Source organism: Mytilus californianus, unplaced genomic scaffold, assembly GCF_021869535.1.
Source record: "Mytilus californianus isolate M0D057914Y unplaced genomic scaffold, xbMytCali1.0.p SCAF_1, whole genome shotgun sequence".
Classification (NCBI taxonomy): Eukaryota; Metazoa; Mollusca; class Bivalvia; order Mytilida; family Mytilidae; genus Mytilus; species Mytilus californianus.
Genome location: NW_026262581.1, coordinates 122,004,766 through 122,031,055, shown reverse-complemented (window position 1 = coordinate 122,031,055; position 26,290 = coordinate 122,004,766). Strand labels below are relative to the sequence as shown.

The 26,290-nt window shown below is 31.7% G+C and overlaps 1 protein-coding gene across 6 annotated transcripts in view; it reads right to left on the bottom strand.

Annotated features, from left to right (window-relative positions):
* Nucleotides 1–2,056: 2,056 nt before the first annotated feature.
* The window catches only part of LOC127711710 (multiple epidermal growth factor-like domains protein 10), a 31,115-nt gene continuing 6,881 nt past the window's right edge, over nt 2,057–26,290 (bottom strand). For all 6 annotated transcript variants that reach the window (XM_052217822.1, XM_052217841.1, XM_052217828.1 and 3 more), the window contains 9 exons: nt 23,926–24,128; nt 23,321–23,474; nt 18,261–18,368; nt 15,139–15,314; nt 13,197–13,319; nt 12,669–12,742; nt 11,688–11,807; nt 10,991–11,105; nt 2,057–8,514 (listed from right to left, as the gene is read on the bottom strand). In XM_052217822.1, coding sequence (XP_052073782.1) covers nt 8,458–8,514; nt 10,991–11,105; nt 11,688–11,807; nt 12,669–12,742; nt 13,197–13,319; nt 15,139–15,314; nt 18,261–18,368; nt 23,321–23,474; nt 23,926–24,128 — 1,130 coding nt within the window. In that variant the 3' untranslated portion in view covers nt 2,057–8,457. The remainder of the gene's footprint in view (nt 8,515–10,990; nt 11,106–11,687; nt 11,808–12,668; nt 12,743–13,196; nt 13,320–15,138; nt 15,315–18,260; nt 18,369–23,320; nt 23,475–23,925; nt 24,129–26,290) is intronic.

The following is a 26,290-nucleotide window of genomic DNA, read 5'->3' as shown; positions in this document are numbered from 1 at the left end:
TGTGCCAATGCTAATACAACTGCAAACCAAATACCATTGACTTTTCATAAGTCGTTCCCTTTAAACAAACCTAAACACAAACATTAACTTGTAAACTATGTAAAAGTTTCAAAGTCAATGAACCATAATTAGGGGGTGGGGTTATATAATCTTCATGGAAATGAAACTTGCAAATGCCAATAAATTTGCATACCAAATTATATATATAATCATTGACTTAACATTAGCAGTTCATCTTAAACTGATCTAATCACAAACTAAAACATGTAAACTAAGCAAAAGTTTCAAAGTAAATAGACCATGACTGAGGGGGCGGGGCCAAATATTCTCCATGGAAATGAGATGTGCTAATGCTTATACAACTGAATACCATTAATGGTTCCCCTTGAACTGACCTAATAATAAACTAATGCCGACGCAGGAAACAGCATACCTATGTCTCGCTTTTTGACTCTGTCAAGGCGAGACAAAAAATTGAATCTAACACTCCTTATGTAGATATACAAAAAGACCCATTACACTGTTGTTTAAACAAATCTGTCATTATAACTTGACAGGATGTTTTCTCTCAGTATGTGCTAGATAAATATGCAAAAAGCCCATTTTAGACTGGTACCTCCATAAGTCTGGAAATCTCATAGCTAGTAAAATAACTGTATAATCTTCATTTATCATTTTAATCAAATAAAGTTTAATGGTTACAGCAGATTTTAATGATCACTAAAGTTAGAAAACCAGTAGAGAAGAAAAGTAAAATATAAAAATTATCTAAGTAGCTGATTGGTGAATGTCCTCATCAGTATAATAATGAAATCATTTGATAATTTTCCTGAAAACACAAGATCCCCCTATCCCCTAAATAATTTTCCCTTAAATATAAAACATATATTTTCATCTAACAGATAAATTTTTGTGGCCGAAGAATTTTGCATGTGTGTGTAAATCCAAAAATATTTTCACACCACAACTATTTGCATATATAAGCTTCGAGTGAATAATTGTGATTGCTGTACAATGAGTTCCATCTAAAGGAAAGCTTACACTTTTTATACGCCCGTTTACGGGACGTATTATGGTATACCGTTGACTGTCTGTCTGTCCGTCGCCAACATGTCGGATATTAATTAAAAAACGCTTTAACCAATATGCATGAAACTTTGGTGAATTGTTTATATCTATTGACGTGAGCTCCCTTTTGTTTTTTTATAAATTTCAGATTTACCATTTCCGAGTATTGGGGTTTTATTCATTAAAAAAGGGGGGATTTTCCAATTTTCGGACAATAACTCATAAAAAAATTCACCAATTTGCATGAAACTTTTGTGAATTGTTCATATCTATTGACGTGAGCTCCCTTTCGTTTTTTTATAAATTTCGAATTTACCATTTCCAAGTTTTGGGGTTTTATTCATTAAAAAAGGGGGGATTTTCCAGTTTTCAGACAATAACTCAAAAACAATTTCACCAATTTGCAAGAAACTTGGGTGAATTGTTTATTTCTATCGACATGAGCTCCCTTTTGATTTTTATAAATTTCAGACTTTTACATTTCTGATTTATGGGGTTTTATTCATTACAAAAAGGGAGATTTTCCAGTTTTCGGACAATAACTCAAAAATGCTTTCAGCATTTTTTTATGAATCTTTGGTAAATTGTTTATATCTATTTTTGTAAGCTCCCTTTTGATTTTTATAAATTTTCGATTTTACTTTTCCGAGTTATAAGATTTTATTTCTTTGTAGGCTGACAACAGATTTACAAAGTATTGCGCAACAGCACAGTGTATTGCACAACAGCAAGAAATCTTTCATATAACCAATTTCAAGTTCTTTGACTACATTTATTCAGAAACCAATAATGTATCAAATATTCAATTACAATCCAAATTCAGACCTGTATCAAGCTTGAATATTGTGTCCATTTTTGCCCCAACTGTTCAGGGTTGGACCTCTGCAGGCGTATCCAGCTGCGCTTAGTGAAGCAGTTTATTCCTCATAAAATATAGTACATCCATTTGCACTGTAAGAATTTTCAAGGCTGAAAATAATGACAAGTCTGATGGTAAAATATGATTTATTTTTTATCTAGCCAGGAGTACACTTCATAAGATATGTAACTCCAAAAAAATCAGGAAAAATGTTCATATCTTAGTTTTCAATGGTTTTGTGATTTTGACATGTATACACTAAACTAACTACAACATTTTATCATCACAACTTGCAACAATATAAAAACTAAAGGTTAAACGCTGTATCACTCTTCAGATTTGAGAAGAAATAACTATTTTATGGACCTACACCTTAACATGACTCTGTTGCTTTACAGCAAATGTAACATTTTTGAAAATTGGTGTTACTAAAAGTTTGAAGGTGGTTTTTAAATTACCTGCTGTTCTAGGGATAATCTCCTTAAGATTACAGCTAATCAAAACTTAATGTTTGATAAATTATGAAAATTCTTAAGTCGCTGAAGCATGCTAAATGGTGCAGAGCCTCATTTCTCCCATAGCAAGCTGATACAAATGCAATAGCATACGATATATCAATGATGTACTGTAAATTCAGAAATTATTGCGTGCATTTATTATTGTGAATTTTGAAGAATGGACTAAAATGCGAGATTAACTATTGCGATTTCGGGGAAATCTGCATACAGTTATATGGATCTGATATCAGAATGCGAGCTTTTATTATTGCGATACTCATGCAGTCGCAATATTCGCATTAATATAAACCTTGCAATAATTTCTGAATTTACAGTATCATAAATATTTCTTTCTAAACATACATAATAAGAACACTTAACTTTAAAAATATAAAGTCACATGAGCTGAGATCAAGAGTTTGATCTAGTACACTTACTACACTATTGAGATGCTTGTTAACTAATGTAATTATTTATAAAATAGTAATAAATTATCATAAGTATTCCTTCTAAGAAAGACTAATTCAAAAGACTTAAATAAGGTGTTGATGATACTGCTGAAAACCTTGCCAGAAAAATAATAATGAAGTCCTGTTTCACAATATTTTTCGCAGACTGAATCAATTTAAAAAAAGTGTATACATTCACTGATAATAACATTCTTTTAGTTCACAACAAACATAAATATTTTTTACAATTTCTGGAAATTAAAATGAACTAGATATCATTGAGATGGGAGCCATCTCTGTGGGCCCGGATGTGAATAACGTGTGGTAAAAAAGTTGTACATACATAATGACACACCCTCTGTTGTTGGTTAATATACATGTCAAGTATAAACTTTGAACTCATAGTGGTTCTCTAGATATAGAGCTCACACAATTTGTTATGGACTGACAGACGGACAGACTGATCACTATAGGGCGTCTACCATTCGGTAGGGCCCTACCCTCTGTTGGTTAATATACATGTCAAGTATAAACTTTGAAATCATAACGGTTCTCTAGATATAGAGCGAACACAATTTATTGACAGCCAGACGGACGGGCAGACTGATCACTATAGGGTGTCCGCCATTCGGCGGGGCCCTAATAAGTTTAAACCCATAAGTTGACTACAATTATGCATAATGTTAATATCCATCATAACTCTGTTGTCTTTTGACGGTTACTATATATATAGCTAACACCTTGTAGTCTATATATGGAAATGTAAAACTTAATTCAGATGACTCCATTCATGAATACATTTATCTATCTTGTGTAAATATCCACTTCATAACATTACTATGTATAATACATTACATATATTCAAAATAATATAATTCATTCTTTAAGTACAAAAATAAAGATATAGTATATGCTTCCACATACAGTAAAATATGTATAAATATACAATGAATAATGTATTGAATGGTTAGTGTTTAAAGGGAAGTAATAACAATATCACAGATTTACAAACAGACATTAAAGTTATATAGTCCTTAAAAACATAATTTTTATCTAAAAGCACAAAATGTTGTTTAGAAATTAAAAAATAAATTACTGTCATATTCTATAACCTATAAATTTAATAAATACAATTTAAAATCAGTGCTCTTTTTACTACATTTTTTTAACCTCTGAACTGTATTACATTTGTGTACACCATTTGATTTTATTTTTATGAGCTAAAAATTTCTAACCCACTGGCACATCTGGAACTGTTTGTATAAATAAGAGAAATGTTCTGCAAAAAGATAAAAAGGCTATTGGATATAACTGAGTAGGATCAGAATGTTGAAATAAATGTGCCCACCGATGATTTTCTGACTGCACTTCACAAGGGTTTCTATGGTATGACAAGTAAGAGTGAGTTGAGTATGCAAATAAATTTTGTTTATTTACTTCAAAGTGTATTGCAACATCCTATCCAAATAATAAATTCCTCCTTTTTCATTTTATTATAATTTTTTCATGTGAAATATATTTTTTCATTTAACACACAGATATTTAATGAAAAACCATGTTTATTTAAACTGACAGACATCATTGACTTCTTTCACAGGATAAACTATGAATGTAGATAAACTAATCTTACTCATTCCAGTTATTATAAATTCAGAAATTAATGTGTGCATTTATTATTGTGAATCACTCATTAATTGTAAAATGTGAGATCTTATTAACACAATTGCAAAAATTTTGTGAAAGAAAATCACAACCATCAAAAATTATTTTTTCTTCTCAAAACAAAAAAAATTTACACAACAAATGTCTTATCAAGTAAACAATTCTATGATGTTCTGGTAGAGAAATATACTTTTCTGGATATTTCCTACAATTTTTTGCATAACAGTCAAGATTCAAACATACTACAAGAAACATAATTTAATCTTCATACAAATCAATACTTTTCTTCAAGGTAAAATTGCTTTAAATTGGAACTGGCCACATACATTCCCAGGGAAAAAGTCTGTAAAGAAGATCTTAATGGCCTACTAGTATTGAGCAATACCTGTAAAATTCAACATTTATGAAGATACAAACTAAAAAATAAACTATGACTAATGAGAAAATGACAACATCTTTGAACAAATTTATGAATGAACTTAACAAATATTTGTCCTGAATAAATATGTTATGAACAACAATATATACAACTATAGAAAAAACAATACTTGAATCAAAGAAAGCAAAAACATATGCATATATATATATATATATATACAAGTCTAAATTGAAAACAACGTTCAAACCTATGATTACGTTGGATAAAAACCGCAATTTTTATACGTGCGCATGCAAAACAAATTTCTTGTTAGAGGGGTCTAAATACAGCACAAACAACATTTTCCAAAAGACCAAAAAAGTGAAAAAGTATATTTTAACAAAACGCATTTGACTAACAGGTCGAACAACAAATGTTCTTAAACCCTGCTGACTGCCATTGGCGATTGCCAAATAAACGGATCACCGATGTAATAAATGGATCTTAATTATAAATTAAATACTAGACAGAAAACAATAAACTTGCGGAAAAGATGGTATACCGCAAACAAAAGGTGCAAAGGTTTTTGTACACCATATCCAGATTTCGACAATAAATGTCTCTTCAGTGATGTTAGGAATCGAAACAGTATTTGGAAAGCCATACAATTTACCTCAATTTGGGATAGACTCTCGAATTTTGAGGAGTCAAAACAGGATGAACGGATCATATAAACCCGAAGGCAAATATAATACAAGCCCAAACGAAAAAATATAAACAAGTCTAAATTGAAAACAACGTTCAAACCTATGATTGCGTTGGATAAAAACCGCAATTTTTATACGTGTGCATGCAAAACAAATTTCTTGTTAGAGGGGTCTAACTACAGCACAAACAACATTTTCCAAAAGACCAAAAAAGTGAAAAAGTATATTTTAACAAAACGCATTTGACTAACAGGTCGAACAACAAATGTTCTTAAACCCTGCTGACTGCCATATATACCGGTATATATATATATGGTCAAAATTATACAATTATTGCCATGATAAATTATTTATAAAAATAATCTTCATATGTTTTTGCACTAAAAATATGTGACTGGAATGAAATGAAATAAATATAAAATTCTATACCTTAAAATTCTATACCTTAACATCTAAAAATATAACTTTTCATTATCTAAAAAAATAGAAACATTTACTGCAAGTGATAAAAATATATACTACAAGGGACCATGTATGTTTACATTATGTCATTTTTACAAAATCACAGAAAAGTCATAAATACAAAATAATGTCATAAAGTCTTAATTTAGGACTAGATTATATTTGTATAGCATATTAAAGCAGCAGTCTTAATAATTCTCACAATATGGTGTGACAAAAAGAATGGCTTAAGTAAGTATTCTATTTAAATCTTGCATTTTTTCAATTGCAGAAATAGATTGTATTTTATTTTGGTATGTTTAGTAATTTTAAATTGCAGAAATAGAAGATATTTTATTTTGGTATGTTTACTGTAGTAATTTTAAACAATTTTCTTAGAATGTCATTAGAGTTAAAGGAAATATACACTTAATTATCTCCCCTTATTTGTTGATATACACTGAATTTTATTGATTTTGTTCTTTGAGCTATTCGATTAACAATGAATATGACTATATATTTTTTTATCTGTACATATTCAAAATTTGATGTATGGTTAATTAGTCTTTTTTGGCTTTTTTATTGCATCATTCTAAGGAAGTGGTCACTTAAATATCCTTGTATTGAATGTACAAATACATTATCAATCGTTTCCACATATATGAAATAAAGATAAAAATAAAGAAAAGATACTGGTATCAAAAGCATGCATTTATTGCTGTTTCCCATCTGTATGCAACATGGGCAGTGATTAGAATGAGAATAAAACGAAGTTATAGTATAATTTAATATAAAACTCTACTTAGAATATTGAGAAATTTGTTTGATCAACCCTTTTACCATACTAGGGACATATATGTGAATGAAAAATAGCTTTTAGATCATGTAGAATGCCACATGCAGGGTGTTGGCTATGTTTGACACGGGTGGCGATTTTGAAGCAGAGAAAAAAAGATCAAGGTAAGTAAAAGTGTCAAAATTTCTTTTTCGAGAATTGTTAGCACCAAATAATGTATTGCAGGAAGCGAACCATAATCTATTTCCTATGCAAGTTTCAGGATTAAAAACTACTTTTGGCCATTTTTTTCCATATGATTCATATAGAAATGAATTCCTACCATAGAATTTAACCAAATGCCAGCTTCTTAGTCAAAATTTATTGGTTTTAAAGTTAATTTTTCATTGAAATGTAATGTGTTGCTGGGGGTGTCAGATTTAGTGGGGGTGAGGCATTTATTAAATTAAGAATAGATTTGCCTGTAATTCAGTCTTTATCTGATACTTTGTATTTCAAACACACCTACTCTGTTATGATGACTCATCAAGAACTTAAGGTATTTCATTTGACCCATTTTTTAGTTTTTTGAGTAATGTGCATTTTTAATGTTAGAAATAGAGAAAAAGCCTCAAAGTATATTGTTTTATACCTGAACATGATTTGTTCAACCACTGCACTACACCAAAGTGAGGGGAAAATAAAAAAAAAATCATTGCTCAATCAATTCATTATTTGTCACATGCCCCACTTGCTCTGTGTTGATTGTTTATCAATGTTAAAATCGGGTAAATTTCAGCAACAAACTCGAAAGTTAATAAGATTGCAATCAACAATCACTGAGTGAAATATTATTTGTCGATAATAAATTATAGAGTTGTAATAAATATAAAAAACTTGCATACAGGACTTAGTTAGTATATATGCATGCATGGGTTCAATAATTTGGATAACATTAAAATTACAAGAAACTCGTTTCGTATGACTTTAACATTTCCACACAATTACTAATATAAAGTGACATGTCCTGACTGCTATTTCCTGTTTTTGTTTATAGCCTCACTGAACCTTGTTGACCTTTTGAGTAATAATCTAATCAGAATGCCAGAATCATATAAAATTTACATATTATTATAAAAAGTAGAATCATGATAATATTAATGGAATGTCAGAAGGCTATGTCACAACAATATGAAGACAGTAAGGAATGCCTGTTTTTATTACTATCAATACCCTGTTATAAAAAAACAAACTTATTTGAAAATAATTTTGGCGATAAAAAAAATATACTAGATTAACTTTTATAATCAATAACAATACAAACTTAATATTTGAATAATACAAAATTATGAAAAAAACTTGTTAACAAAATAATACTTTACTCTGGAATAGGTGGAATAGGTCAAAATATGAATAACTATTTACAACCAAAAACTGATAAATACAGATGAATACCTTTTTAAAACCAAAAGATGAGGTGTGCTGATGAATAGCCATTAACAACCAAAAGCTGAGAAAAACAGATGAATACCTATTTAAAACCAAAAGATGAGGTGTGCTGATGAATAGCCACTAACAACCAAAAGATGAGGTGTGCTGATGAATAACCGTTAACAACCAAAAGCTGAGAAATACAGATGTCTATACTGCTGTTGATCTCATGGTGTAATCTTCATCAACATCATTTACAACATCAATCTATAAAAAGAATAACAGAATTGTTTAAAAGTTCTCACATTATTTAGAATGAATAGGGACTATACTGGAAATTAAACATATCTGTAATAAACTGTTAACAAAGAGATATGTCTAGCCTTTATGTAATTTCGATAGGACAATATTTTAAATTGTAAATTCTGCAAAACATTCAAAGTCAATGAACCATGACTGAAGGTGAAGGAACAAATAACTGCATGGTAATAAGAAATGCCAATGCTCACAAGAGTGCACACGCTGAAATGTCTCACCTGTTTTACTGACTATTGATTTTATGTTGAAAGTCTTAAAGATAAAGGTTTTTCTACAAGTATGAAATAAACTTAACATTTTTAAAGATCCATGACAATGAGATCAAGGTCAGATAAAAACTGTCATACAGACATGTACACCTTACAATTATTCCATACACCAAATATAGTTGACCCATTGTTTATGGTAACTGAAAAACAGACCAAAACACAAAAACTTAACTTTAACCAATGAACCATGAAAATGAGGTCAATGTCAGATGATACTGGCTAGAGTCCCCTAGACAGACATGTACACCTTACAATCATTTCATACACCAATTATAGTTGACCTATTGTTATTAGTATTTGAAAAACAGACCAAAACAAAAAAAACTTAACATTGACCAATGAACCATGAAAATGAGGTCAAGGTCAGAAGACACCAGCTAGACAGACATGTACACCTTACAATCATTCCATAAAACAAAAATAGATGACCTATTGCTTATAGTACTTGGAAAACAGACCAAAACACAACAAGAGGCTGTCAGAATGACCTTCTGAGTCTGAGAAACGGACTTAATGACGTAACTTTAATCTTGATCACTGATCCATGAATTCGGTCGAGGTCAGGTTAACCCTGTCTGACAGACATGTAGACATTGCAAAGAACCCATATACCCGATATAGTTATCCCATTATTCATATTAAGTGAGAAATTCACATGACAAAAGAAATGTAATTTTTTTAAAAGCAGTCGCTGAACCATGAAAATGAGGTCAATGACAATGGGCATATGACAGACAGAAACTTCGTAACATAAGGTATCTGCATACAAGGTATAAAGCATCCAGGTCTACCTTCTGAAATATAAAGCTTTATACAAATAGTTTACGCCGACGCCACCGGATAGTAATACCTATGTCTCGCATATTGCAACTTTTAGTCGCAGGCGACACAATAAAACTGCATACCAAATACTATTGACTTATCATAAGTAATTCCCTTTAAACTAACCAAAACACAAACTTGAACATGTAAAGAATGCAAAAGTTTCAGTCATTGAACCAAATTGAGGGGCGTGACCCTATTATCTCCATGGAAATGAGTCTTGCAAATTTGTTCATTTTAAAATGACCTAACCACAAACTTTGACATGTAGACTATTTAAAACACTCAAAGTCAATAGACAAGGACTGAGGGGATGGGGCTAACTCATTATCTCCATGGAAATGAGACGAACCAATGCTAATACTACTGCATACCAAATATCATTGACCTACCACTATTGGTTCCCCAGAACTGACCTAATCACAAACTAATACATTGTTGCTGCTGTTGGAAACAGCACACCTTTTGCTTTCTTGACTTTGTCAAGGGAAGACAAAAACCTGATTCTTTCTTAAAGTAAAAGCAAAGAAAAATGTCTTGTCAAATATCCCTTTTTACATTTTACAAGAGACTACAGATAATGGAACATCTGTATAACAAATGACCACAGATATGTTTCAATTGTTCTAATCACAATTCAGTCCTCTTTTCATTGATTGTGACATCACAGAATGAAACTTGTCATTAAATTCATAGTAACCATGAGACACATGATAGTTGCCACTAGTATAGCAGGATCTGCCTATCCTTCCTGAGCACCTAAGATCTCCCCCAATTTTTATTGGGGTTCATGGTGTCTTTAGTTTCTAAGTAGAGTATTGTTAACTTGCGTCTTTTAACTGTCATTTGTTTTTTCCCATTACGTTGTTAGTATCTCTTTGAATTATGACTTTTGAATATCCCCTTAGTATCTTCTGCCTCTTTTGTTTTATTGAAGGATTTTGTTTTACATGGGAAACATATAAGGCATTATTCTACATATGTAAAGCCTTACTGTGGCTTTCTGATGAAGAACAGCAGTAAAAACACTGTTCCTTTGCATTTGGTTTTTCATGTGCATGTTTTGATTTAGTATCATGAACTGATAGACCATATCTTTTCTTTTCCTTTATTCAGATCAATTCAAGACAGCTTCCAATATTGAAGAGAAACACTTTTAATACACATATTTTCATCTTTATTCACTTTGAATTCAAGTATGCATTTATAAATGTGAATATGAATTTTAACTATTTACTATTTGGTGATTTATTCATGCAAATTTATACTAGTCCTGATAAATGATTACTTGAAACTTAAATTGTTGCCTAATTTAAAAAAAAAAAGGAGTGTACCTGATCTTGAGATTCTTCTGTATTGTCTAGAGTATCTGATAAATGTTGATAAATATACTGTAAAGTTGGTCTGTTATGTTGTTCCTCATTCCAACATCTAATCATCAATCGATATCTGTAAAAAAAATATACATGATCTGTTATTAAGGATAGCTGGGTACTCTAAAGTTAAAACAATATAATTCAGATTGTGATTGGTTTTCCAAAAAAGACGATTTTTGCTCTTTATATTTTCACTTTATCTATTATAGTTTTAAAGATAATAGCCACAATATTCAAAAAAGTTGGTTTAAGGACATAAACTCCTAAAAGGAACTGTCTGTCAGTTTTGGTCAAAATGAACAGAAAGAAGATCTTGTTATTTTGAATATTTTTGCTCCTATTTAAATTATCTATTCATAATGGTTTTAAAGATAATTGACAATACTTTCGTTTCATCCCATGTTCTATTCTTAGCCTAAGCAGCCATGTTGGTTGGCAGGTGTGAACATCCGACATATTTTTTTAACTAGATCCTCTAAGATTGATTGTACTTTAATTTGGTTTCAATTGGCCCAGTAGTTTCAGAGAAGATTTTTGTAAAATTAACAGACGATGGAAGCCAAGCGATAAGAACAGCCCACATGGCCCTTTGAACCATGTGAGCTTAAAACAATTAAGTCCATTTTTAATCTCAACAGATTTTATCTGTACTTACAAGGACCTTTCACAGCAGTCAGGTTTTGGTAACAGCTCCCCTTCAGATAACTTGGATTTAACAATCCCTGCATCTTCTCCTAAACTCAACACTTCCCACAGGAACACACCAAAAGAATAACTATAAGACAAAAATTTATTCATCATTTGGCATTATATAAAAAAGACATAGCTCATGGCTCAGAAATTCTGAGACAATTGATCAACTTTTTCAAATAGGTTGATTAATTAATAACTGCTTAACCATGCATCAATGTAAAAAAGGTTTATCACATTGTTGTGCAGATGCAAACCCAAAAGATATAAAAAAAATCACAAAAGAATACATGGATGAGAAAACTTATTATATGAAATACTATAAAATGCCTAGTGTGCAAACTTATTAAAGTACTACCGACACAATAAAACAATCTGCTAAAGATCATAGAGCTCACAGAATTTGCCTTATAAACATATTTATTACCGTTAGGAAATATTTCTATGTTAAAATGAAGCACAATAACCCTATCCTTCCAAATCACCTAAAATCACAACAAAGTTTTTGTGAGCCTTTGTATTACCAACTGTGATATCTTAAGTATCTATGTTTGTTTTCATCTTTCCTTGTTTGTCTGTTTAACTACTGGACTAAACTGAACGAACAAAACACTTTATGACATGCAACAAGGAACCTTCTTAAAATGAACAGTGTAGTTATACTACTTTTAATTGATATATTGCACCATGTGAAACACCAGACCGTAGTAAATGAAATAGGCCTGTTTGTTATTCTGCAAATTTCAACTGCATCCTCAACTTTTGTGATTTGAAAATTTTGGCATATTAAGTCAGGAAGCTAAAGGACGACAAAATGTAGATTGTATTTTACAGCTAACTATGGCAAACATATAATAATAAAAGGCTCTGCACTTAAATTTTGTGGGTTTTAAGTTATTTTAGTATTTTATTTTAGTCAGTAAGCCTTTAATTAAGAGTTACCTACATTTCTGATTTTGATGAGAATATACATTCCTGGATTGATTCTGCCGCCATCCATGGTAAACATTCATCCGGTAACTAGAATAGAAAATTTTTTTGTAACAGTACAGTGCTCATTTAAATCTGAGAGAAATATAAGCCTTGTAACTTTCCCTGTTTATATAAAAACGTGAATTCATAATTGTTGATATGTATAACGATCGATGGCTGAGTAAAATCCCTGTCTACAGTTCATTATGTAGGACAGTACTAAGTTGTGACCTTGAAACAATGAAATAAAAATTCTTAAGAACTCCTGTGAATTAAAGGTAAAGTTTATTGAATTTTGATAGTTCCTGTAGTTAAACGCTTGTAAAATAGTTTATGAGATGAGTGGAATATGCTATATACATGAACCTAAATCTACCTCGAGAAACAGAAAAATTTTACTTTTAAAAAAGACTTCAAGCAGATGAGAGTGATTCTCTGATGTTATTAATTTTCATGTTTCATGTAATATAACACTAAACCTGTACACTATTTCTATACATACCTTTGTTGACTGTAATTCCTCAGTCTCTGATTCTATATTAACAGCATAAAACAAGTTTCCTATTTTACTTCTCTTATTCTCATCTAGAAATATGTCATTGGCAGATATATGTCTGTGTAGGATCTTAAAAGAAGTAAACATTCATATGAATTAAAAACTTTCTTTATCAGGCCTCTACAATAACTTTTTTTTCCAACTTGCCCAATAGGACAAGTATATACCAAAACTTACTTGTCCGAATGGAATTGTAACTTGTACAAAAAAAAACCTTTATATTAACCTTTTTTGCATTTTAGGTTGTTCAATGAACAAAATGAATTAAAACAAAAGAACAGAATTTGATTTATATCTCTTGATATCCTTTTCAAAAATATGAGTCGAGAACAACTGAATCTAGTCATGTCTAGTCACAGGACTTAGGTTCTAGTTTTCATCAATGCCAAAGTCTCATCAGATTCTGCACATCAGGCACAGTCTGGTAGGCCTGTCAGTCTACACTCATTTGGTTTGTATCCTGGTTTTTTATGCTGATAAAATATTGATTATTATGATTAATGCCTTACTACAATCAGCTTTGTTTTTAATATATTAAAATGTTTATTCAAACACAATCAAATATAGTTTTTTATAAATATGATCAAATATGATTTTATGAATTTTATGGTCAATAATTTCTTCATTTTTCTTTTAAAAATATTTTTGCTAAATAAAATTTATCATATATTTATCATAAAGCAACATAATAACTAGGAAAAGAGGTACTGGTTTGTCTTGGTCCCGAAATGTCTCCAACGGTGCCGAACGGTCTATTAAACATGGAGCAAACAATCGTGATGGTACCTAACTGTCTTGTTACCTTATCTACAAAGCCTGTAAGACTGGTTTCCAGAATAATATGCTTTTTATCTGTTAAAAAGTATCTGACAAAGAACCAGTTTTAAATTATCGATCGCAAGTAAACATGTCAAATTAATATTTGTTTTTATCAACTTTTCTTGTTTTTTGTTTATTACTTTGATCATCAAAGTTGGATTTAATTTATTTTCTTTTATACTTGTCCCATGGGACAAGCTTGATATGGCTTTTATTTGTCTGACTTTTTTTCCCTTTGGTACCGGACAATCGGACAAGAGTTATTGTCGAGCCCTGTTTATCCCTCTAAATATTACTGATTGTCCATAACTTTCATGGTAAAATAATTTAACTTAAACTTTAACCTACCTATAACCCAAACTTTAACCTGATAAAGAATGCTAATGAAAGAATGGATGGATAGATGAACAGACTGGAAAACATAATTGCAGGCAATGCAAAAAAAAAATAATGTGTTATTTGTTGTTTACTTGTGACATGTATTTCTGATTAGCCTTTGTCTATTTTTTAAGTCTTTGCTTCGGCCTGATATTATCGAATAAATTTTTTGATAATTGGATTTTTAAGCAAAAGTTCTAATATTTTTTTAAAATCAACTGGTCCACTTTAAAGAAATAATGAGAAAAAATTTGAGCAGAGCTCTCAAAATCATACAGTCTCTACCATTCATTTTCATTGTAAAGCAAATTCAATGTTTTCCAAGGGAAGCCCAAAATATAATTTGGAATCAAAATAAAATAGGAATTGCAAAGTGATCAGGCAAGGCCACAAGGGTTAGCATTGCTTAATTTTCTGAAAGTGTCACTGAAATCAAGTCCAAGAATAAGAGGGAGTGCTTGCAGTAAAGTTAATGTTTTTTCTAAAGAAAACTTCAGAAATTATTTGTATAAAAAATTAATAAGGAGCATTGAGTGTCTACAGAAACAGATGAAAAGACAATATGGATGGATAATTAAGCAGAAATGAGAGGACATAATAATTATACTACAGTTACTCTCCCTACTTTACTAAGTGTGTTTCTGGAGGTAGGGATCTGAATATTCTCCAATATACAACTAATTACACAAACCTTTTTATGTAATAAATACTCCATGCCACTAACTACATCTAAACAACATTTCATTAAATCTAATAGATTTCTCTTCAGTATTGTAGATGTGTGGTCTCTACAGGATTCTGTCAGGTTTCTTAGATAGGACAACATTACACCTCTACTACACAGCTCAAACACACTGAATGAATAACCTGAAGAAATAAAACTATCAGTTACAATATGTTTAGATAAGCTCAATAAATAACCTGTATTTTATGAATCTATGAAACTTTCAGTAAGCACAGAAACTACCATAAAATAAATAAATATATTGTATAAATTAGTACCACATAGTTAATCAACAGATTAAGGATCATCAAAGGTGTTTATTTGGCCATAAACATGTCACTTAAAGAAAACGGTTACATAAAAAAAAATGATGAAAATGTACTTTGAATTTCAGAATTAATTCATATGAAATAAAAAAGCAAGCCCAATGTGAAATTTTTTTTCCTATGAGAATTATGAGGATATGAAATGAACACTTCATCATGACATATCATCACCGGAATTCTGACTTTCATGAATCAAAACTAATTTTTCATAAGAATTAAAAGGTTAAAAGTCGTACAGTTTTGGTTTTGAAAGATAAAATGTTTAAAATTGTGTCTGAAGTTGTATATATTGCTCATAGTGCGTTTGCTGATATTTGATGTATTTTCTAGATTATATGTAGTATCAATGTAGTCAAACCTCCTCTTTGACCTTTCCGTGTCTTGATTTGGACAACAGTGGTTATATTTCGTTGGACACTTACATTTGTAGATAAAGCTATTCACGGAAACCCACAAAAAAACCATGAAAATTGGAACCCAGTGAATAAAAGGAACTTTCACAGTAAAGTTTTATACACTAAAGGAAAATCTGGCCATTAATTTTTTTTCTGGCCTTTTATATGTTACTATACAGAGTGGGTTTTGATGGTTGGTTGCTGAAGAACTTAAGGTGACTTGTAGGTGTTTATATGTTACTATACAGAGTAGGTTTTGCTGGTTGGTTGCTGAAGGACTTAAGATGACTTGTAGGTGTTTATATGTAACTATACAGAGTAGGTTTTGCTGGTTGGTTGCTGAAGGACTTAAGATGACTTGTAGGTGTTTATATGTTACTATTCAGAGTAGGTTTTGCTGGTTGGTTGCTGAAGGACTTAAGATGACTTGTAGGTGTTTATATGTTACTATACAGAGTAGGTTTTGCTGGTTGGTTGCTGAAGGACTTAAAATGACTTGTAGGTGTTTATATGTTACTATACAGAGTAGATTTTGCTGGTTGGTTGCTGAAGGACTTAAGATGACTTGTAGGTGTTTATATGTTACTATACAGAGTAGGTTTTGCTGGTTGGTTGCTGAAGGAATTAAGGTGACTTGTAGGTGTTTATATGTTACTATATAGAGTGGGTTTTGCTGGTTGGTTGCTGAAGAACTTAAGGTGACTTGTAGGTGTTTATATGTTACTATACAGAGTGGGTTTTGCTGGTTGGTTGCTGAAGGACTTAAGATGACTTGTAGGTGTTTATATGTAACTATACAGAGTAGGTTTTGCTGGTTGGTTGCTGAAGGACTTAAGATGACTTGTAGGTGTTTATATGTTACTATTCAGAGTAGGTTTTGCTGGTTGGTTGCTGAAGGACTTAAGATGACTTGTAGGTGTTTATATGTTACTATACAGAGTGGGTTTTGCTGGTTGGTTGCTGAAGGACTTAAGATGACTTGTAGGTGTTTATATGTTACTATACAGAGTAGGTTTTGCTGGTTGGTTGCTGAAGGACTTAAGATGACTTGTAGGTGTTTATATGTTACTATACAGAGTAGGTTTTGCTGGTTGGTTGCTGAAGGACTTAAGGTGACTTGCAGGTGTTTATATGTTACTATACAGAGTGGGTTTTGTTGGTTGGTTGCTGAAAGAATTAAGGTGACTTGTAGGTGTTTATATGTTACTATATAGAGTGGGTTTTGCTGGTTGGTTGCTGAAGGACTTAAGGTGACTTGTAGGTGTTTATATGTTACTATACAGAGTGGGTTTTGATGGTTGGTTGCTGAAGAACTTAAGGTGACTTGTAGGTGTTTATATGTTACTATACAGAGTGGGTTTTGATGGTTGGTTGCTGAAGGAATTAAGGTGACTTGTAGGTGTTTATATGTTACTATACAGAGTGGGTTTTGATGGTTGGTTACTGAAGAACTTAAGGTGAGTTGTAGGTGTTTATATGTTACTATACAGAGTGGGTTTTGCTGGTTGGTTACTGAAGGACTTAAGGTGACGTGTAGGTGTTTATATGTTAATATACAGAGTGGGTTTTGCTGGTTGGTTGCTGAAGGACTTAAGGTGACTTGTAGGTGTTTATATGTTACTATACAGAGTAGGTTTTGCTGGTTGGTTGCTGAAGGACTTAAGGTGACGTGTAGGTGTTTATATGTTACTATACAGAGTAGGTTTTGCTGGTTGGTTGCTGAAGGACTTAAGGTGACTTGTAGGTGTTTATATGTTACTATACAGAGTAGGTTTTGCTGGTTGGTTGCTGAAGGACTTAAGGTGACAGGTAGGTGTTTATATGTTACTATATAGAGTGGGTTTTGCTGGTTGGTTACTGAAGGACTTAAGGTGACTTGTAGGTGTTTATATGTTACTATACAGAGTAGGTTTTTCTGGTTGGTTGCTGAAGGACTTACGGTGACTTGTAGGTGTTTACATGTTACTATACAGAGTGGGTTTTGTTGGTTGGTTGCTGAAGGACTTAAGGTGACTTGTTGGTGTTTACATCCTGGTCTTTGTGTTTTTGGTAAATAGTGGCCTCATTGGCAATCATATCACATCTCATTTTTTCATATTGAGTAAAATTTTGAAAATGATTCAATTAAGCATACTTCAGTTATCCTGACCTGCCAGGAGGAATGGATTTAACAGAAAGACAAAAGTATACCATTATGTGTCCATTTTTGACAAGCATATTAAAATTAAAAACTATTATTCTTAATTAATTTCAATTAAAATTGCTAATGATCAACTATGATAATTCTGTATTTGTTTGATTAGCATCTAAGTAAATCAAATAAATATCTTTGTTGATATCATAGATCATCAAAAATTATTTATCATACCTAAATTAGTACCAATTCCAAAAAAAAAGACAACATTTTTCTGTTTGGGCAATTCTTTCAGCATTGCAGCATCTCTGTAGAAATCTTCACAGTCTGTGCTGTTACTCCCTGTAAAAAATATTTATTTTCATATTTTGTCTTGTATTAAGACATATAACAATACAAGACATATATTGACTCTGAAATATATAGATTCAACCACTGCATCAAAAGTGTTACGATATTTCTCCACTTGAGACAGTTAAATTTTAAAATTTAAACCATGAGGCTTGCCAAGCTTTTTGAATATTTAAAATTTAACAGTTGAGATAGAGAAATATTGTAATACACCTGATATAGTGGTGGAATCAGTTTCTCTAATGATTTAAGACAGTATCTGAACAAAGTTTATCCTTCCTTTTCAAAGGTTTGCAGAAAGTTGTGTTCTTTATATGTGACGTCATCAGGCATGGTTGCCTTTATCATGACGTCAAAATAGGAAATTCAGTAGAAATTAAGAAAGTTTGACGTCATAATTGAATTTGGACCAATCATTTGCTGAGAACAAAGCTTTCTATAGAGATGAGAAATATTTTTCTCACACCGATTGAGAAATGTGAAAATAACATGAAAATCAGAGAAAATGCAAATCAAGTCTCTATTGCACATGACCAAATACTATAAGTTATATGGTTCGCTACTAACCCCCTACGGATCCATAGAGGGTAAGTAAAATCCATAGGGGTGAGGCCGAAGGCCGAATCTCTTTTGGATTTTTCACCCTCTATGGTCCGTAGGGGGTCAGTAGTGAACCGTATAACAATTTATCACACGCAGGACTTTTTCTGCTGCGTTTTGTAGAAAAATGTACAATGAAACACAACAACATTAATAGAAGACGTCACCATTAACAGTAGACGTGACGTCATGAACCCCCTATGAAATTTACAAACCCCCTACAGATCCATAGGGGGTCACCACGTGACGGCGTTAAACCAATCACAATGTGATAATTTACCCGCGGTGCGATAAAAGTGTATATATTGTAGTAACCAATACTGGCTTTTATACAACAGGTTGTTTCATTGGTCTCTAACAGCAGAGTCTATTTTTTTTTTTCATATTACCACTATACTGCAGGAGATTTATCTGGAGAACTCTGGTACATTTATCTAACATTTTACTGTATATTGAGAAATGTTTGTGATGTTTTTTATTATTGTAAAAAATTGTGATGGTTTCACAAAGTGTTTTTGAAAAAATAAAATTTTCATCATAAAATTTAATAGCATTATCAAATAATTAATGTTACATTTTTTCCATTGTTCAACAATTGCTATGATAAATGCAAAGAGAAACATTTGAATTCATAGTATCTTCAGCTCAGTTGGTAGAGTACTGACTTATAACATCTGAATTCAAAGTATCTTCAGCTCAGTTGGTAGAGTACTGACTTATAACATCTGAATTCAAAGTATCTTCAGCTCAGTTGGTAGAGTACTGACTTATAACATCTGAATTCATAGTATCTTCAGCTCAGTTGGTAGAGTACTGACTTATAACATCTGAATTCAAAGTATCTTCAGCTCAGTTGGTAGAGTACTGACTTATAACATCTGAATTCAAAGTATCTTCAGCTCAGTTGGTAGAGTCCTGACTTATAACATCTGAATTCAAAGTATCTTCAGCTCAGTTGGTAGAGTCCTGACTTATAACATCTGAATTCAAAGTATCTTCAGCTCAGTTGGTAGAGTACTGACTTATAACATCTGAATTCAAAGTATCTTCAGCTCAGTTGGTAGAGTCCTGACTTATAACATCTGAATTCAAAGTATCTTCAGCTCAGTTGGTAGAGTCCTGACTTATAACATCTGAATTCAAAGTATCTTCAGCTCAGTTGGTAGAGTCCTGACTTATAACATCTGAATTCAAAGTATCTTCAGCTCAGTTGGTAGAGTCCTGACTTATAACATCTGAATTCAAAGTATCTTCAGCTCAGTTGGTAGAGTACTGACTTATAACATCTGAATTCATAGTATCTTCAGGAGTACTGACTTATAACATCTGAGTTCAAAGTATCTTCAGCTCAGTTGGTTGAGTACTGACTTATAACATCTGAATTCATAGTATCTTCAGCTCAGTTGGTAGAGTACTGACTTATAACATCTGAATTCGTAGTATCTTCAGCTCAGTTGGTAGAGTACTGACTTATCTTATAAACATTATAGTTTTATCCACAATAAAATATTAAGTAACTTTATATCAAAATCTCAATCTAGTGTTAGTGAGTTATAAGTTTTTAGGACAAAATAATACAATTTCCACATCAAGTAATATGTATTATCATAATTAAGCTGCCATTTCACAAATTGCAACAGAAAAATCTGGAATTTATGGCAAAAAGTTTGATATGGAGATAAATCAAAGCTATGGCTTTGTCTGCTTAAATTTCAATCCTAGCAAGAATTAATTATTCTTTTAACAATTATCTGGTTGTCTTTAAGGATTAAAAAATGACAACTTATTATACAACTGTAATAGGAAAAAAACTGTCAATATTATGCATCTCACTTGTCTGTTGAAAGACTTTATCTTGAAAAAAATCTGCAATTGAGAGTGCATTTTTATCAGAAAATACACTTTGAAATGCAATTTTTTTACAAGATAAAATATTTGAACAGACATGATAAAAAATAATACATTAGTTTGTCTTGACTCAACTGATTTTTTACATCGCGATGACCTTGGGGTCATTCAGATGTATTGCTATCGCCTAGATTTCCATTATGTAAATTAGTTTTGGGTTTGTAACCGATCTATAAACATGATAAATATGTGCACATAAACGAATGCAAAATAACATTCCTTATCGTTTGATATAAATACATCTCTTCAATGAATACTGATAAAAATATTTTTGTTTACAACATAAATTAATAATATGAAAATGTTTTGTAGTTAGATATATATATACATGTATAAGTAAAAAATCATTGATAATATCAATGCAGACGTACCGAAAAATTGTGTTAAAGCATGCGGAAGAATATCTCAGAGAACTTTTTGCGAGGACCGGTAACTCTGTAATTGTTTTTGCGGGAAAATATGAATGCCTACTCGTATCCAATCTTAGAAAAATCGAATTTTTACAGAAAAGTGTCCACCATGTATACTGATTTGTATCACTACAATATAATAGTTATTACGGTGAAGTTGAATTTCCTGTCATTTATTCATCATCCACGCACGAACTTGTCTCAGAAAAAAATATATCTCTGTACATTAACCTCAGTTTCAGGTAAAGAGATATGTTGTTTTTTTCTGAGACAAGTGCTTTTGACCATCCTCAAGAACTTGTGGTCATCCGATGTTCAGTACTTCAGTACTTTGATTTTAACTAGCATGAATTACTTATATATATTATTATGGTCCTGTGCATATTTCCAAAAAAAAGTGATGATTTTGCAGCTATGACACTTCATATATCCTGAATTTATCTGCTTTATCTATAACTTCATGGTTAGTGAAATTACATGCAAGACATTAAATAATAGTTTTACTGTATCCTTACACATGCAAGACATTAAATAATAGTTTTACTGTATCCTTACACATGCAAGACATTAAATAATAGTTTTACTGTATCCTTACACATGCAAGACATTATATAATAGTTTTACTGTATCCTTACACATGCAAGACATTATATAATAGTTTTACTGTATCCTTACACATCCATAACATTTATACTATTTTCAGTTATTTTTTGGCCAGCTATAGCTTGTGATAAAATAAATAAAAATTTCCAAAATGAAAATGTAGATTTGGGAGCATGGATGAAAAGAATTTGCAGAAATAACAAGAGGCTCTCAAGAGCCTGAATCGCTCACCTGTATTTCAGAGGAGAAGATTTTTAAATGTTAGCAAACTTGATGAACAAATTGTGTAAAATTGTCTTTATAGGGCAATAACTCCTTAAGGGGTCAATTGACAATTATGGTCATATAAACTTTTTTGTAGATCTTACTTTGCTAAACATTATTGCTGCTTACAGTTTATATATATCTATAATAATATTCAAAATAATAACAAAAAACTGCAAAATTTTGTTCAAAACTACCAATTCGGTGGCAGCAACCCAACAATGGGTTGTTCGATTCGTCTGAAAATTTCAGAGCTGATAAATCTTGACCAATTGTACCCCTGTCAGATTTGCTCTAAAAGCTTTAGTTTTTGAGATATAAGCCAAAAACTGCATTTGACCCCTATGTTTTATTTTTAGCCATGGCGGCCATGTTTGTCGATGGATCAAAACTTCGGATACACTTTATAAACAAGATACCCTAAGGAACATTTAGTTAAAGTTTGAAGGTATTTGGCCCAGTAGTTTCAGAGGAGAAGATTTTTGAAATAGTTTACGACGACAGACGACGACGGACGCCAAGTGATGGCATAAGCTCACATGGGGCCCTACGGGCCCCAGTGAGCTAAAAAGTAGCTTAACAATGTGTGAGTCTACAAAGAAGAATTGTGTTGCTTTTCATCTCCAAAAATGGGACCGTAAATAAAAAGTTAGGTTGAATTCTGATATTCTATTTCAAAGAATTTGTGAATTAATTGTGTGTAGTAGTAAATGACGACAAAGCTTATCTGTCAGTAGACGTAACTCTCAATGATATCATTTATCTGTCAGTAGTACTAGACGTAACTCTCAATGATACCATTTTTTATGTAGTAATTACTTTTAGGGCGTTATTTTTTACTTTAATAACTGTAAATTTTAAATCATAATTCAAATGTGTAAAATGGGATCACATTAATTAGAGATCACATTTAAATTCCAAAAAAACTTAAATTCCACATGCTAAATTTCAAGAAATTGAAGATCAGTGGCTCTTTTCACAAAAAATCTTGAGAGTAAAAATACTTGTAAGTCATACACATTACAGTATATCTTACCATCAATTTTAATCATAAGATTTTTTGTGAAAAGAGTCGCAGCAACAAAATTGAAAATTGAATACAATATTTTCTAAATTTACAGAGCTCATCAACAGGATAATTTTGTATGAAGCACTAACCATTTGGTAATATCCTGACCATGACTGGTGATGATCTAAACGTACTACAATACTTTCCAAATTTGATTTCAAATCTTTGTCCTGTAACTATCACTGGATACAACTGTAAATCTGCTGGATCTATCGTTTCTTCTTGACTATGTGTCTGGATTGTCTGAAAAGTAGTAACTTAGTTCACAAATGTACAAAAAGAATTTTTAAATCATTGAAATGATGACATACATTTTTTAAAATATACAACAAGGGAAACACAGTTATCCTGATTAACATTTGTAAATATATACACTCAGATATCTATGATAAATTTAACTGATGCCCCATCTTTTTCATTATTAGGGTTATTTACAATTGAAATGGCAGAAACAAATAGAAAACCTATGCAGCACTAACTATTGACCTCTGGATTCTTTTTCGGTTATTTGTGGCATTTGTTTGCTGTCTTCTTGACCTATAACCCACGTCTCCCCTTCATTCACAAATGATAAATTACAAAGGTGAAGAAAATAATAGTATGAATGTTTAAATGTAAAACTTGATTAAGGACATTAGTTTGTATCTTCTAGTGTTGTTTTTGTATTTTTTACACGTTTAACATGGTAAATTACCTGTATTTCTTCCCCAGGACTATCATCATGTCTTCTCTTTTTCGTCTTTGAACATAAACTAAAATTTTTCTTTTTACGCACAATAATACATGCTGCCACAATAACAGCTATCGTTAGGACTACAGAAACAGACGCACTGGTGGCGACTGCTATGTTATCCTTCTCGTTTGACATTATACCACCGCTATATAACGGAACTTCATCTAGTCAAAATATATAAATTAAATAATTATACATCAGTCTGGGACTAAAGCCAGTCCCCACTATCCACTTGCTGGCTTTAGTCAGACTGATTATACATGTAAATAAAGTAGTTTTTGAAATAAACGTTGTATAACATAAAAAAAAGATGTACTATAAGATATAAATCACTAATGCAGCCCTGATACAAGTATTCAGTTAACAAGAAGTTACTGTAATAGATATGAAAATGAATCACATGGTAAAGCATGCTCATAGGAAGCTAGATATCAAATTTCAGAAAGCTATGATTGGTAGTTCCTGAGAAAAATATGACTAAAATTTTATGCATATATTTATAAGTATTCTGATATCATCAGTGTAAATAAACCTTGTTTGACTTAACATTACACTTTATTCTAATGATCTTGGGGGCCTCCGTGGTAGAGTGGTTTAAGTAGTAGAACTACTGTATCCCTAGCCAGTCAACACTGAGGTTGTGAGTTCGAATCCCGCACGGGGCAGGTGCAATCGACTCCAATCTTAATTGACTAGGATTGTCAGTTTTCCTACCGAAGGTCAATGGTTCTCTCCGCGCACTCTGGCTTCCTCCACCAATAAAAACTGACCGCCACGAAATAGCACAATAGTGTTGAAAGTGGCGTTAAACACCAATCAATCAATCAATCAATCTAATGATCTTGTTCTTATTTAATGTTTAGGACTTGATGTGTTAAATACATATAAACTAGAGGCTCCAAAGAGCCTGTGTCGCTCACCTGATATTTTTGTTTACAACTGATGTATGAAACAATGCAACAATAACACTTTTTTTAAAGGAATTTGTGTGGATCAAAATCTAATCTTTCGTTTGATTTTAACTGTTTTCAACCCATTTGTCATTTTAAAAATTGAATTTGTCTATGTAGTTTCAGAGAAGATTTTTGTAAAAGTTTACAAAAATTCATGAAAAATTGTTAAAAATTGACTATAAGGGCAATAGCTCCTTAAGGTGTCAATTGACAATTTTGGTCATGTTGACTTATTTGTAGAATTTACTTTGCTGAACATTATTGCTGTTTACAGTTTATCTCCATCTACAATAAACTGCTTAGCTGAACGCAGCTGGATACGACCGCAGAGGTCCAACCATGAACAGTTGGGGCAAAAATGGACACTATATTCAAGCTTGATACAGGTCTGAATTTGGATTGTAATTAAATATTTGACACATTATAGGTTTCTGACACAGAATAAATGTAGTCAAAGAACTTGAAATTGGTTGTATGATTTGAATTTATATATAATTGAAGATTCCTTGCTGTTGTGCAATACACTGTGCTGTTGCGCAATACTTAGTAAATCTGTTTTCAGACTATATACAAACGAATTAGCAAAATACATTGTGACCACCAATTTTTTTCTTTGGAAAATTGACATTTTCTTAAATCTTGATCGAGGGAAAAAAAAATTGACCCCCCCAAAAATTTTGTTTTTTACCCCCCTCAAAAAAGATAATGTTTGAAGAGAATTTTCTTTTGCGGAAAAAAAATTGCCCCTCCCCCAAAAAAAATTTTTTTTTTACCCCCTTTCAAAAAAATTAATTTTGAAGAAATTTTCTTTTTGTAAAATGTGGTACAAATTAAGAGACATCCATACACTTAAACACAAGTTATTGCCTGAAAACTAGAAAAATGCTTGTTTTAGACCCTTTTTGGCCCCTAATTCCTGAACGGTTTGGGCAATTACCCCCAAAATGAATCCCAACCTTCTACTTGTGGTATCGAACTTTGTGGTACAATTTCAGAGCAATCAAAATACTTATACACAAGTTATTGTCCTGAAACTAGAAAAATGCTTGTTTTGACCCCTTTTTGGCCCCTAATTCCTAAACGGTTGGGACCATCACCCCAAAAAAACAATCCCAACCTTTTTTTGTGGTATTGAACCTTTGGGTTAAATTTCATAGAGATCCATACACTTAAACTAAATTTATTGTCCGGAAACCAAATGTCTTCAGACAACGCTGACGCCGACGACAACGACGTGATACCATTATACGACTGCAAAAATTTATTGCGGTCGTATAATAATATTCAAGATAATAACCAAAAACTGCATAATTTCCTTGAAATGACCAATTCAAGGGCAGCAACCCAACTACGGGTTGTCTGATTTGTCTGAA